Genomic DNA, 13,357 nt, shown 5'->3' on the forward strand with positions numbered 1-13,357 from the left:
ATAGCTCTACAAATGAAAATGTCTGAAAAATACATTTGGTGTTGCGCGATGTTTATGAAAAGCACCGATTGTGTTTATGTGAATGCTGCTTTTCCGCTGACATCAATGAGAATTATTTTTTTGTGTTTATCAACATTCAACACTAATTTGTAACAGTGAATTTATTCATTTAACATGGTCCATTCATTGATTGCTGATTTGTATACAGTATCAAAAAGAAAACCCACGTCTAAGTGAAAATAAAAGACGAAACATGGTAAATGTAGACCCCCCATCCCCTCTTTACACATTCCAGCACTTCATCTACATTGTCAATTCCTGAAAGAGGAAAGAAAACAAGAGTTATATCCCACTCGTCACTGGAGGGCGCTGTATACATGAGTGATACAATGGAACTGAATTATATGCAGTAATTATTCAATGGTTTTTAATTTCGTTAAGCATTTCAAAAAGAGAACAAACAAATTTATATTAACACCATTAACCACTTTAAGAATTTGAAACAAAACATTTTTAACTCACCATAATAGCATTTACAATATCATTGGAATTATTTTTCAGTGCTTTAATAGCTTTAGCACGGCTAACATTGGCTTGGGACATCACAAGTTCTATATCTTTTGCTTCTACTCCCGTGTCGTCCACCTGAAAGATATCAAAATGAATGAATGAATCGAATCGGTGATGAACTCTAAGAAATGAGATGGACATATACAAAATGTAGTGTACTGCAGTGTTAAAACAGGTGATTATTCTAACAGAAATAGGAATTTCCAGCATTTGACAGCATCTCACAAGTTCAGATCGTTCTGAATCACGTGCCATTTTCCCCATTCAGCGCATATACCAAGCAAGACTATTTTACAAATGTTGTTGCTACTGTTTTTGTGCGTGTACATTTGTGACTTCTTGGCTATGAACATTATTTCTGAGCAGAGACAAATTTTAAGTAAATTTCTAGCGAGAAGAATATTATTACTGAGTTCTACCAATAAACAAGATTGAAATTTCATTCACAAACGACTGTCTAAAAAAGATCAATAAATGGTAAACAGGCGATTAATATGACAGTCCTTGTACGATTGTGAATAAAGCTGAAATCAGTCAGCCTGTTTGAGTTAGAGAACTTGACTGATGTATTAACTTTTGTGTAAAGTTTGATTTGATTCTGGAATGGCAGTCAAACTTGATTTGAATTGGCTTGCAAAACATTGGTCATTGGTTCATGGAAAAGCATTAGTTAAAACAGAATGGCCATCGTTCTAGTGTGTACAAAGACTGGTAAACATTTAGGCTTTCCATTTGACTGTGTTCAATTTTCCTTTGCACTGGTTAAAGACTCATTCACTGCAATAATTAATAAAACAATTCTTGTGTTTATTATTTTCTAGTAATTCAATATTCCCAAGATCGCAATAAAACTATAATCACTGCTCTCAGAGTGCATGAAGACCATAGCAGCAAGTAAATACACACAAAATTTTCTGCAAAAACAAATTCAGTGACTTGACCGCAATGTTCATACACAAAGATTTTGAAATACAATTGTTTACCAGCTCAGTCTACGATTGGTTTGTGCCGGGCGGATAAAAAAAAATCAAAAAAATCACGGCTTACCTCCTCTTCATCACTTTCTTCAGGTACTGTGGCTGTAACGGGAACTTCTGACACTCCCATGGATGCCGATCCCGCATCAGGAACTTTGAATTTCTCTGCCGCTGCCATCTGAGCAGCTTGTGTTAAATCTTCAATCTAATGAAAAAAACGGGAATTGTATTTTGTGAAATTATGTTTGTTATACACTAATTGCAACTGTCAATTGGTCTGCTTTATTGAAGGAGAAATTCTGAACGCCAGATATCTCAACAGTAAACCTGACATACCGTAAATTATTTTATTTTCACTTGAAATTTCATTCAGCTGAAGGAATGAATAAGTGAAATCAAAAAATCCATCAGGACACCCCCTAAACCCCCCTGCCACGCCAACCTGGTGTGAGTTTGTATGTAAAGTGATTGTGTTGGGTATGTAAACATTAAATAGCATACAGATATGCATTTAAGCTTCAGTACCAATTATAAATACAATACTATATGCAAATATGGCATGATATTTATGCATTTTTAATAAGGTCACATATATGAATGTTAATCTGCAATGTAGATGACAATACAGCCAAAAAACATTCGGGAAAAACCGAGCATCCTATTTGTCTTAAAGTTAAACTTTGCTAGATTTCATAATAATTTATTGGGGGACTATTATTTGAAGTATTTAATACTTTTAATACATGAATTATTCACGGGTTTTGAATTTTTAATGTTGCTAAATTAAATCCATGTAAACATGCAGAATAACAATAGAACTCGTTGTTTTCCTGCAAAGTTTGTGAACTTAAACCCAGTGAAATTACTCAAAACACAGTCTGAATTTATGCAGATTGTGGGAAATACACAAGATTCCAATTGTTGTTCTTTACAGCGTGTTCATGTGCTAGCAATAGTTTCCAATTTTCATTTAATTGCGTAATCAAATTTTGTTGGCGAAGGCTTTTAAACAGTGATCAAATGCGTGATCAAATTCAGGCCATAAAATCTTTTACAGTACCAAGACCTGGAACAAAGCTATAAATAGTCAAAAATGCTTTGATCCAGCAATGTATTTATGCTGCCATAGAAGATAATACTCACCTTTGCTTCACCAAATACAATAAATGTATCTGATGCAGGACTTTTATAAACGTCTGGTCTGGTAATTACAAATAAAATATTCTTTGATCGTCGTATTGTCACTCGACTCACTCCTGTAATACTCTTCAATCCAATCTTTGACATCGCTTTCCTGGCTTTTTTCTCTGATCTGCTTTGTTTCATTCTGCTTACTTGTTCCTCACTCACGCCCATCGACGCCGCCATCTGTAAAAAGTGAACTTGATTAGTTTGCACCAGCAAACTTAGACCCCAGGTGAAATCCTCCATTGAGTTTGAACATCATAAGGAAGTCAACCCCTACTCTGAGTAAGTGCGAGTAGTCTTTTCTTGGTGGACACTACACAATTTTTGAATTTCCCAAACTGAAATACAGTATTCAACCAGGAAATCGTTCCATTTCATGCCACTTAAAAACAACTGCAACATATTTTCTTACCTCGCTCCATTTTTCACTATGTGCTGCTGCCTGGCCAGCCGCTGCATCATCTTGCTCTAACTCCGGCACTGAATCATCACTATCTGACTCTGTGCCTGAACCTAAATATAAACAATTTTGGATATTTGTCAATTGGTTTCAAAGATCAGTTAACGTAAAAATATGCGTCCAAGACGGAGCATTTATAGTCTGTGAATGTACACAGATTCACACTGATCTAAAACTAACTAAAACGAATAAACTTTTTTGGGGGTCAATGAGTAACAAATTGAGAGGCATTACATAATACCGGCTAATATAAAAATATTTCTTTAATTTTTGTTTTGTTTTCAAAATGTTGGGTTCCTAAACAATAACAATAGTCAAAAATGTATTTTTGCGTTATGAAAACGTGGATGCAAATGTAAAATTCACTATATGCTGCGAGACGGCACTGATGTGTAACAGGGAGTGAATGGATTGATATACTCTGCCATTCCTCCTACTGTAAAATACTTTATTTTAAGCTGGACTTAATTTTCGCTGAAAAGTATTTTGTTCAGTTTATTTCCCCGGATTTTTGACAAGTTGAATGTAGAATATAGGAAAAAAAAGTATATTCGCTCAATTTTATTTTCACTAAAGCACCCCTTCAGCGAAAATAGTGAAAATAAAGTATTTTACAATATTCTGATGTAAAATATACTATTAATATCGTTGCGACCCATTTCAGTGACGTAAATGGGAGTTTCACAACAATATGTTTTGAACTCTGGTCATAAGTCAATAAATATCATTTTTATTAGCGATTAATTGTATTCTAATTTAATGATATGTGACTAAACAAGCAAGTTCTTGTCTATTTGAAAGAAATGATTTCTAGAAATCTCGACCCAAAACACTTAGACCCAAATTGGTCATCTCGACCCAGACACCCTGGACATCTCAACCCACCGGATCGACGCGACCCTATCTCAATGTGGCGACGCAAACCTCTATCTAGTTCAATGTTGATCGACATCTATTGATTTGAAACACCAGCTACAGAGAGCAATACAAACATGATTTAAACTTGTCTATTCCGGTGTTTTTTTTCTCTTGCCATCATATTCAGTATACGGAAATAGCATGTGTGTATGTGCGTTTGCGTGAGCGAAAAAGGCTGGTGAGACCGTGTCACAACGTGTTCTATTTATTTCCAACACGCATGGTCGGCGTCTTTGATTGCATTTATTTTGGGTTTTTTATTCGCGAAATATATCACTGGCAGCGTTTGTTTTGTCATGTATCACAACTGAATGTCCAAGCTGACTTTGTTTTGGCTATAGATGTAGGTGGGTCGAGTTGTCCAATGCAAAATGGGTCAAGATTTTTTGGGGTCGAGAGGTCCAGTACCCGAAAGAAATTGCTTATTCGCCAATCAATATCATCATAACACTACACCCCAATTGGGAAATAAATTGGCAGAGCTCCAGAAGGAGTACCTACACTTTATGCAAATTTTTAAAAATTATGCTAATTTATTCATGACGTAGCAGTTTCTGTGCTCATGAATATTCATTAATTTGTGGCTCAATACATTTTAAAAGGGGCGATATATTATTTTTGGGGGAAGAGTTAGAAAGGGGGATTAGCAATCCTTAGGGGGTCAATACAAAAGAAGGGACCCATTTGGAGAGCAGCCATGCTCCTCGTGTCTGTTGTTGCACGTGACCTACAGCTGTCAACTGTGTTCGTTCTTCGACTGTGTTCGTTCTTCGACGACTTCGGCTGGCTTCCACGTGGGGTAGTATTCTTGTGTTCTGTTTTCCTGACTTGAGTTTTTGAATCCACTGTTTATGTTTTTAACGTCTTTCATGTCTTTTGTAGGAGTGTCCAATCCGTGATTCGAACTTGCGATCTTTTAGTTCCCAGCGCACTGTCTTGTCCACTGTACCACGAGTGTCTTCACACAGGAGTTAGGATTTAAATCCTATTCATAGGAGCACTGTCTTCACTAGCATTCAAAAATCTAACTAAACATACTGGATTCGAACCAGCGATCGCTCACATTGCTGTCATAGTACAAATCAACTGAGCTATGTGGGTGGTCATGCAAATTAAATAATTTGTTGTCATATTTAGCTTTATTGCCAAATGGTGTTTGCGAGAAAAAGAAGGGCAGGCAAGGGAATTGAACCCAGGTCCTCCTGATCACTATGTAGAGAACTGACCCACAAGACCACAATGGATTAACTGGATGTGTTTGCATTTGATAAGACTATATAGTGTGTATATATATAGAAATACAACATATTTCTATTATTGAGTTACAATTATCCAAAAAATTGCCAATTTTGTGTTTTTACTTGTGTAAACTACATGCATGCCATAACCCGTTAGTGTACATCTTGCCAATTGGGTGTTTGCCATTTGCGTTGCCCATACCTGACCCGACCCTAACCCTAATGTCAAGACACGTTCCTGTTAATAATTCCGTTGCCCATACCTGACCCGACCCTAACCCTAATGCCAAGACACGTTCCTGTTTATAATTGCTCAATAATGATACTCTGTTGTGCACTGTCTGCGGGTACTGTAAAATGACTAATTTTCATTGGGTGTAATTTTCACTGATTTACAATTTCAGGCATATTAAGTGGGTTTTAAATTCACGGTTTCGTCATTTAGATAATGTGTTCTATGCTAAATTGTACATATTCACTGTGTTTTAATTTAGCGCATTTTCCAGTCAGCGAAATAAGCTAAATTAAAACCCAGTGAATAATTACCCCATTTACAGTAAGTTGCATTGATGTCAACTGATTAAACAAGTCGCATTTAAGTAATTTCCACTATTAACAAGTGGTTAAATTGTGACAATAAATGTGTGGACAAATATTTGAGATTAATTTTGGTGTAGACAACTCTCGTTTAATTATTTTACACCATTACAAGTTGTTAAATTGAGAGAATAAATGTCTCAACAAATATTAAATACTTAGTTTGATGTAAACAACTCACGTTTGATTAATTCCCACAATTACAGGTTGTTAAATTGAAAGAATAAATGTGCGGACAAATATTTTAGACTTATTTTGGTGTAGACAGCTCTCGTTTAATTATTTTACACAATTCCAAGTTGTTAAATTGAGAGAATAAATGTATGGACAAATATTTTAGACTTATTTTGGTGTAGACAGCTCTCGTTTAATTATTTTACACCATTACAAGTTGTTAAATTGAGAGAATAAGTGTGCGGACAAATATTTTAGACTTATTTTGGTGTAGACAGCTCTCATTTGATTAATTCCCACAATTACAAGTTGTTAAATTGAGAGAATAAATGTACGGACAAATATTTTAGACTTATTTTGGTGTAGACAACTCTCGTTTAATTATTTTACACCATTACAAGTTGTTAAATTGAGAGAATAAATGTATGGACAAGTATTTGAAACTTATTTTGGTGTAGACAACTCTCATTTGATTAATTCCAACAATTACAAGTTCTTAAATTGACAGAATGAATGTATGGACAAATATTGACCATTATATTTGTGAGTAAATACCTGTTGTTTAATTAATTTCCACCTCTACAAGGTTGAGAGAATAAATGTGTCAACAAATATTTGATACTTATTTAGGTGTAAGAACTCGTGTTTGACCAACTTCCACCATTGCAAGTTGTTAAAATAATGAAATAAATATACTGGTATCATTGGATATTTGATTTAATTGTGAAACTTTTTAACAAAATGTTAATTGCTGGCTTCGAACCCTCAATCAACAATTCCGCAGACACTGTATAAATTCCACAACACCACAGAAGATATTCGTCTGTTGCCTGAATTGTTTTCGTAATATAGGGAACGCCATCGACACTTTAACAAAACTTACCTTGACTTGGGTCTTGCTCATCTCATGTCACAATCTGGAAACTGTTGAACAAATTGCGCGTCGTCCAGTTTAAGACGTTAGTTATTTTATTATTTATTCATTCAGTTTTGTATGGTGGAGTTTTGTGAGGTTTATTATTTTTTTGCGACGTTCTTTGTTTACGGTTTGAAAGATTTCAGTTTATTTGATTTGCGTTTTTACGGTAGCTCTGAGCGGGACTCGAACCCACTGTCTTTTCAAGCTAATTTTGTTTTATTTTGATGGCACGCTTGTGTACCACGCCACGACGTTGGTCGTTAAGTGGTGTTCATTTTTCTAACTACTCCAGTGTTCCGATGAGTTGAACGGAAAAGCCAAAACGATTGCTGGTTTCTGATTGCTTCGGTTCTGGTGAGTGTGTATCTAGTGTGATTCGAACCCATGGCGTTTGTATTGGGCGTTTTTTTTATTTTCCATGTTAGCTACGCCGTAATATGCAACCACTTCCCCGTTTTATTGTGATTTTGAGTGTTTAATGATGTCTTCCTCACCCGTCACGCCATGACCCAGTTTCAACCACACGGCCATTTTGCAACACAGTTCGTGACCCTCGGCGTCACCCGACTGACTATATGAGCGTTCTGTTCAACTGTTAAGCTAGGATTTATTACCGTTATTATCATTATATTGTCACGTGATTTGTTTTACCTTATGTGTAATGTCTTAAGTATCTTTATTGTAATTTGTATATACCAATTCGTATATACCGAGGAAATGACCCCGATTGAAGGTCATGTATTTTATGACGTCACCAATTCGTGTGTAGGTACTGCTTCTAGATCTGTGCCAATAAATTTGACATTCGGGAAATGCTACACACCATGGGGCAAGAATATTTGGGGAAATTGAAACCCCAAACACGCAAATTTGTCAAGTTTGCGCTGGTGGATTGATTATAAATATGCCTGTATATGGATGTACAGTGTAGTGATGTTCAGTTGACGTCAAAGTCATTGATTTTCCCAATTCACTGGAAAAATGAAAACCAGAAATCAATCTCGTCTCCCAAATCTGCCAGTGTTTACATTTACAGCAATCTGTCATTTTGACATCAATCTCTTTGTCGATAGAGGACATGATGGTGTAATAAATAAAGAAAATCGGACAACTACTGACCTAAAACTGACAAAAATTAACCTTAGTTCCACCATGTTATTATTTCTACACGTTAATTTCACCAAAACCTCGACAAATTATCAAGATCTGATGTTTAGACTTCTCCATGATGTGTTTTTATTGAACAGAATCACGAAACATGTGAATGAGTGGTAAACGGTGAATCAAAGAATATTTTAAACCACTGTTTCCAACACCTAATAAAATATTCGATGAGTGACCTTAGCAACTAAGACGAGCAAAGAATTCCAAACATCTGAACTCACCGCTTGCTTCTGGTTGTCTTGGTTGAGTTTCCGGCTCTGCCTGAACGGCTTCTGTTTCTTGTGGCATTCTAAAGCGTATGAAATGAAAAAAAAACGTCAACGACAACAACAGAAGATCGTAGTGTGTGTGACAGACATGTAAGCCCCAACATGCAGCCGATCACTTACAAATCAGTATACCGCACTATGAGATACCATCATATTTTCACCACTCATACCTAGCCAAGGAAACAGCATACAGAACAACTACTCGACACAAGTGATCGATCGATATCTCATGTACAAACGACCTCAATAATATTCAACCTGGAGAATAAATATCCGTGGATGAATGTGGATTGCTATACTCACGTTGAAAATTTATTTTCAATCACACGATCAAATTGCAAAATGGCCGCGGCATTCTCTGACCCATGACCCGAAGTTTCGCTCGGCGACCACCAGGTGGCGCTAGCACGAGGTAATTTATTCACCGCAAGTATTTACTGATACTATCTTTCTTTATTATGGATACCGTCGTAATTTTTTTTTTCTTAAATCGTAATTTTGTATCGACGCGGAAGATTCTACAAACTCGTTCTAAAGAAATGTGCATATAAAACAATAAAATTGACACGACTGGGCCAATCTAGTGGCCACCCTATCAACAATATGTTACAGTGTGTCACATTGCATGTAGACATTTTATTATAAACGCTGAAATCAATTTAACCTGCTAATGTAACTTTAGTCATAACCATGTCAGCTTTGCAAAAAAATTGCTAGTTTTCATGAAAATGCGTTGATTAGAGCTCTTTCAATCTTTGGCTAGTTGGGTTATTTAAACCCCCAAAAAATAATAAAATTAAAGTAAATATTTCCACAAATCCAGTTTTGCATTTATTTTGAATAAAACATTACTGACTATTGCGAACAATAGTCTATCAAACTGTTAAAAGTGATATAGATAACATAGATTTATTTTAGTGAAGCGCATAAAACAGAGATAAAGCAATCAAGAAGGCCGGTCCCTTATATACAATGGGAAATTCTCTCCCACAATGCATTGCATATGTGGCGTAACACGCAAATAAAATAAAAATAATGAAAATATTTATTCGTTTTTATTACGATATTTTATGGCATGGAATCCATGCAAAAAATACAGAAATGCATTTCTTTATTATCATAAGCGGGAAACACCTTTCCATGTCAAAGCTAGTCTCGGACAAATACACCTTAAAGCTCGGATTACTGAGTTTACGACAGTGTTGTTTCTAGTTCAAATTTGCGCTATCAGAGTAAGACCAATCATGGAATGTCGATCTCTGTCTTTCTGGCATTACGCCCTCAACGGTATTATCGGCATGTCTTGCTGGGGGCGCACTTAAAGTCACGCGAGTGGAGCGTTGTAGGTAATTGCATTCAGAAAATACCGCATAATGATCTATATCAAACAATACTTTAAAATAAAAATAAAAAGATTATATCTGAACGGATGAAGTAGCAGTACTTTACATTGTATTACCACTCTGATGCGACATACTTGCGTAAGTAAGAGAAGCAACACAAGCAACAGAAGAGTGTCAACTCCAATGACGTTAAAGCAGGAGGGTCGTCACCTGCGCACGCGCGGGAATTGAGTCCCTCGCGACGATAACAACACAAGTTAAAACGCAAAGGCTTATGAGTGGACGCTTGTTTGTAAACAACGACACGCTATAGCCATCTGACACATGCGCAGGTGACGAATACTCCGCTTTAATTCATGCGCCTTGAATATATAATTAGACCCGAGACGCAAATGGCCGCCCAGACCTCATTGAGCGCAGAAGAGTCGCGAGATTTGTTTTCCTGCCCCAAATAGTGTTTCATTCTCCATTGTCACCACGTCCGCTTTTCCCTGGCCTATGTAACCATGGTATTGTTATGATTATAAACAAAAGAATGTTGTCAATATTACTGTAAACGCATTAATTATTCGATTCTTTTTGATTTCGCTATTTTTGTTATTTAAATTCGCCACGTGAACTTGTTGACTAACAATTAAGCTCATTGTTTCCCTGCTAAGCTCGTCAACTTAAAGAGCGGTGGCCGTCGCGCAGCGCGTGTTCGAATTTCATGTAAATAAACAATGTTTTTTACGCATTAATTATTCGATTCTTTTTGATTTCGCTATTTTTGTTATTTAAATTCGCCACGTGAACTTGTTGACTAACAATTAAGCTCATTGTTTCCCTGCTAAGCTCGTCAACTTAAAGAGCGGTGGCCGTCGCGCAGCGCGTGTTCGAATTTCATGTAAATAAACAATGTTTTTTACACGCGTTGTATACGTCGCTATGAGTCCCATTTCGAACGGGACGCGACGCGACGACCACCGCCCTTTAAAACCCAGTGAAATCGTTAGAGACACGATTTCCAGTCTGTCCCTCGCGGATATACTCGCAGTTGCCATTTATGTTTGTCATACTGCCCTCTAGAGTATTTCCGACGATAGACTGGAACCGAGTCCGAGCCGACTGGAAACGATTACCTGTATACAACCGTGGAGAATTTATCATTCTGTTCTTTATCTATAAATTCAACTACTGTCGCCAACACGACGTGAGCTGACGTCATTACAGTGTAAATTTCCCGTTCACATAACAGTCCAAATGCCGTCAATATTCTTTGTCTTTTGAACGTGGTTCAGTGCATAATGCATGGTGACAACCACAGTCAGCTGGCGCACACGTGATAATAAAATAAATACGATATTTACTATATGGGGGCCGCCATTTTGAATGCAGCATAAAACTAAAAACGAGACAAGTTGTGAAACGCGTTTTTCAGATACCTACAAATCTTTCCTGGGGTATTTGAAACCGAAATTGTCATCTGACTGTAAGGCTGACGTCGCTGATTGGCTGCTGAGCTGGAATGACAATTTTTGGTTTCAAACACTCCAGGAAAGTGTTCTATGTTCTTCGTGTAATTAGGTGTTCGTATGCAAGGGATTTTTCCGCACAAAAACGCCGAATTCGGCCGAATTTTGTTATCGGTTGGCTTAATATGACCCCAACGGATCGCATTTTTGTGAAAGATTGGTATTTTTGTCCAGATTTGTAGGAATCTGAAAAACGCGTTTCTCAACTTGTCTCTTATTTAGTTTTATGCTGCATTCAAGATGGCGGTCCCCATATGGTAAATATCGTATTTATTTTATTATCACGTGTGTGCCAGCACTCTCAATGCACTTCGCAAATCTGATGGGAATGAACAATTATACAAAACAGTAGAAACTATACATGATATGGTGAATGCACTGCATAACATGGTGAATGTATAACATAACATGGCGAATACATAACATAACATGGTGAATACATAACATTACATGGCCAATGTATAAAATGACATGGTGAATGCATAACATAACATGACACATGCACTGCATAACATGGTGAATGCACTGCACAACATGGTGAATACATAACATAACGTGGTGAATACATAACATGACATGGTGAATACATAACATAACATGGTGAATACATAACATAACATGGTGAATACATAACATAACATAACATGGTGAATACATAACATTACATGGTCAATATATAAAATGACATGGTGAACGCATAACATAACATGATAAATGCATTGCATAACATGGTGAATACATAACATGACATGGTGAATACATAACATAGCATGTTGAATACATAACATAACATGGTGAATATGTAACATGACATGGTGAATACATAACATAACATGGTGAATACATAACATAACATGGTGAATACATAACATTACACGATCAATATATAAAATGACATGGTGAATGCATAACATAACATGATAAATGCACTGCATAACATGGCGAATGCACTACATAACATGATGAATGCACTACATAACATGGTGAATGCACTACATAACATGGTGAATGTACTGCATAACATGGTGAATGCACTGCATAACATGGTGAATACATAACATAACATGGTGAATACATGACATGACATGGTGAATACATAACATTACATGGTGAATACATAACATGACATGGTGAATACATAACATAACATGGTGAATACATAACATAACATGGTCAATATATAAAATGACATGGTGAATGCATAACATAACATGATAAATGCACTGCATAACATGGCGAATGCACTACATAACATGATGAATGCACTACATAACATGGTGAATGCACTACATAACATGGTGAATGTACTGCATAACATGGTGAATGCACTGCATAACATGGTGAATGCACTGCATAACATGGTGAATGCATTACATAACATTGTGAATGCACTACACAACAATGTAAATGCACTACATAACATGATTAATGCACTACACAACATGGTGAAAGCTATGGCGTTCCACACACAACCATTCACACAGCGCACGTTAGAATTCGTGTAAAAAAAACAGTGTATACATTACATGAACCCCACATCGAATAGGACGTGGCTTGGCGCCCACTCCCTTTTAAAGTGCCTGTGAAATGGCTGCTATTTTCACGCCTAAAATTGTCAATTGATACATAAATATTATTAATTTTTATGTTTCTAACCATAAATTATTTTTTTAAGTGAAAAAATGTGTTTTAAACTCAGTCTACGGCAACTTTATTTTTGTGTATTTTAAAACGAGGCTCCTCATTAGCTTCTCATTTGCATACAGAAATTCCCCTTGTGACGTCAGAAGGGGAAGTCGCATGGCACCTTGCCTTGCCGATACGTGTAAATAAGGCAAATTTCCTGTGCAGTTTTCTCGTCTTTGACTATATTGTCACTTATGTACTTGTTCGTCGAGGAAGTATGGATCATAATGAACACATAGTATCAATTTTTGTTGCATGGGGTTGAGTTAGATGCGAAATATGTCCGTTCTGATGTAGCTGGTCAGCGTGATCGTCACCGACACTGGCGCACGTTTGTACA

General features: G+C 36.5%; 1 protein-coding gene across 2 annotated transcripts; it reads right to left on the reverse strand.

Moving 5' to 3' along the window:
• Positions 1–143: 143 nt before the first annotated feature.
• On the reverse strand, positions 144–8,866 carry LOC100378626 (nascent polypeptide-associated complex subunit alpha-like). Of its 2 annotated transcripts, none has more exons than XM_002737512.3 (7): positions 8,778–8,866; positions 8,427–8,494; positions 3,148–3,248; positions 2,691–2,915; positions 1,618–1,752; positions 523–645; positions 144–318 (listed from the first exon to the last, which is right to left on the reverse strand). In XM_002737512.3, the coding sequence occupies exons 2-7, from the start codon at positions 8,491–8,493 to the stop codon at positions 304–306; spliced, it is 666 nt and encodes a 221-aa protein (XP_002737558.1). In that variant the 5' UTR covers position 8,494; positions 8,778–8,866; the 3' UTR covers positions 144–303. The 2 variants fall into 2 exon arrangements, with proteins under 2 accessions (XP_002737558.1, XP_006819941.1); XM_006819878.3 differs by lacking the exon at positions 8,778–8,866 and adding an exon at positions 8,645–8,732.
• Positions 8,867–13,357: the final 4,491 nt, after the last annotated feature.

This window comes from Saccoglossus kowalevskii, chromosome 21, assembly GCF_978046115.1.
Source record: "Saccoglossus kowalevskii chromosome 21, keSacKowa6.1, whole genome shotgun sequence".
Taxonomy (NCBI): domain Eukaryota; kingdom Metazoa; phylum Hemichordata; class Enteropneusta; family Harrimaniidae; genus Saccoglossus; species Saccoglossus kowalevskii.

Bases quoted from the DNA above. Each gene is read 5' to 3' on its own strand.
- LOC100378626 (XM_002737512.3), bottom strand. From the start codon at position 8,493: ATGCCACAAGAAACAGAAGCCGTTCAGGCAGAGCCGGAAACTCAACCA. The intron at 3,249-8,426 runs GTGAGTTCAGAT...GTTTATATTTAG, and splicing joins AAGACAACCAGAAGCAAGCG to GTTCAGGCACAGAGTCAGAT. The intron at 1,753-2,690 runs GTGAGTATTATC...TTTTTTCATTAG, and splicing joins TTGTATTTGGTGAAGCAAAG to ATTGAAGATTTAACACAAGC.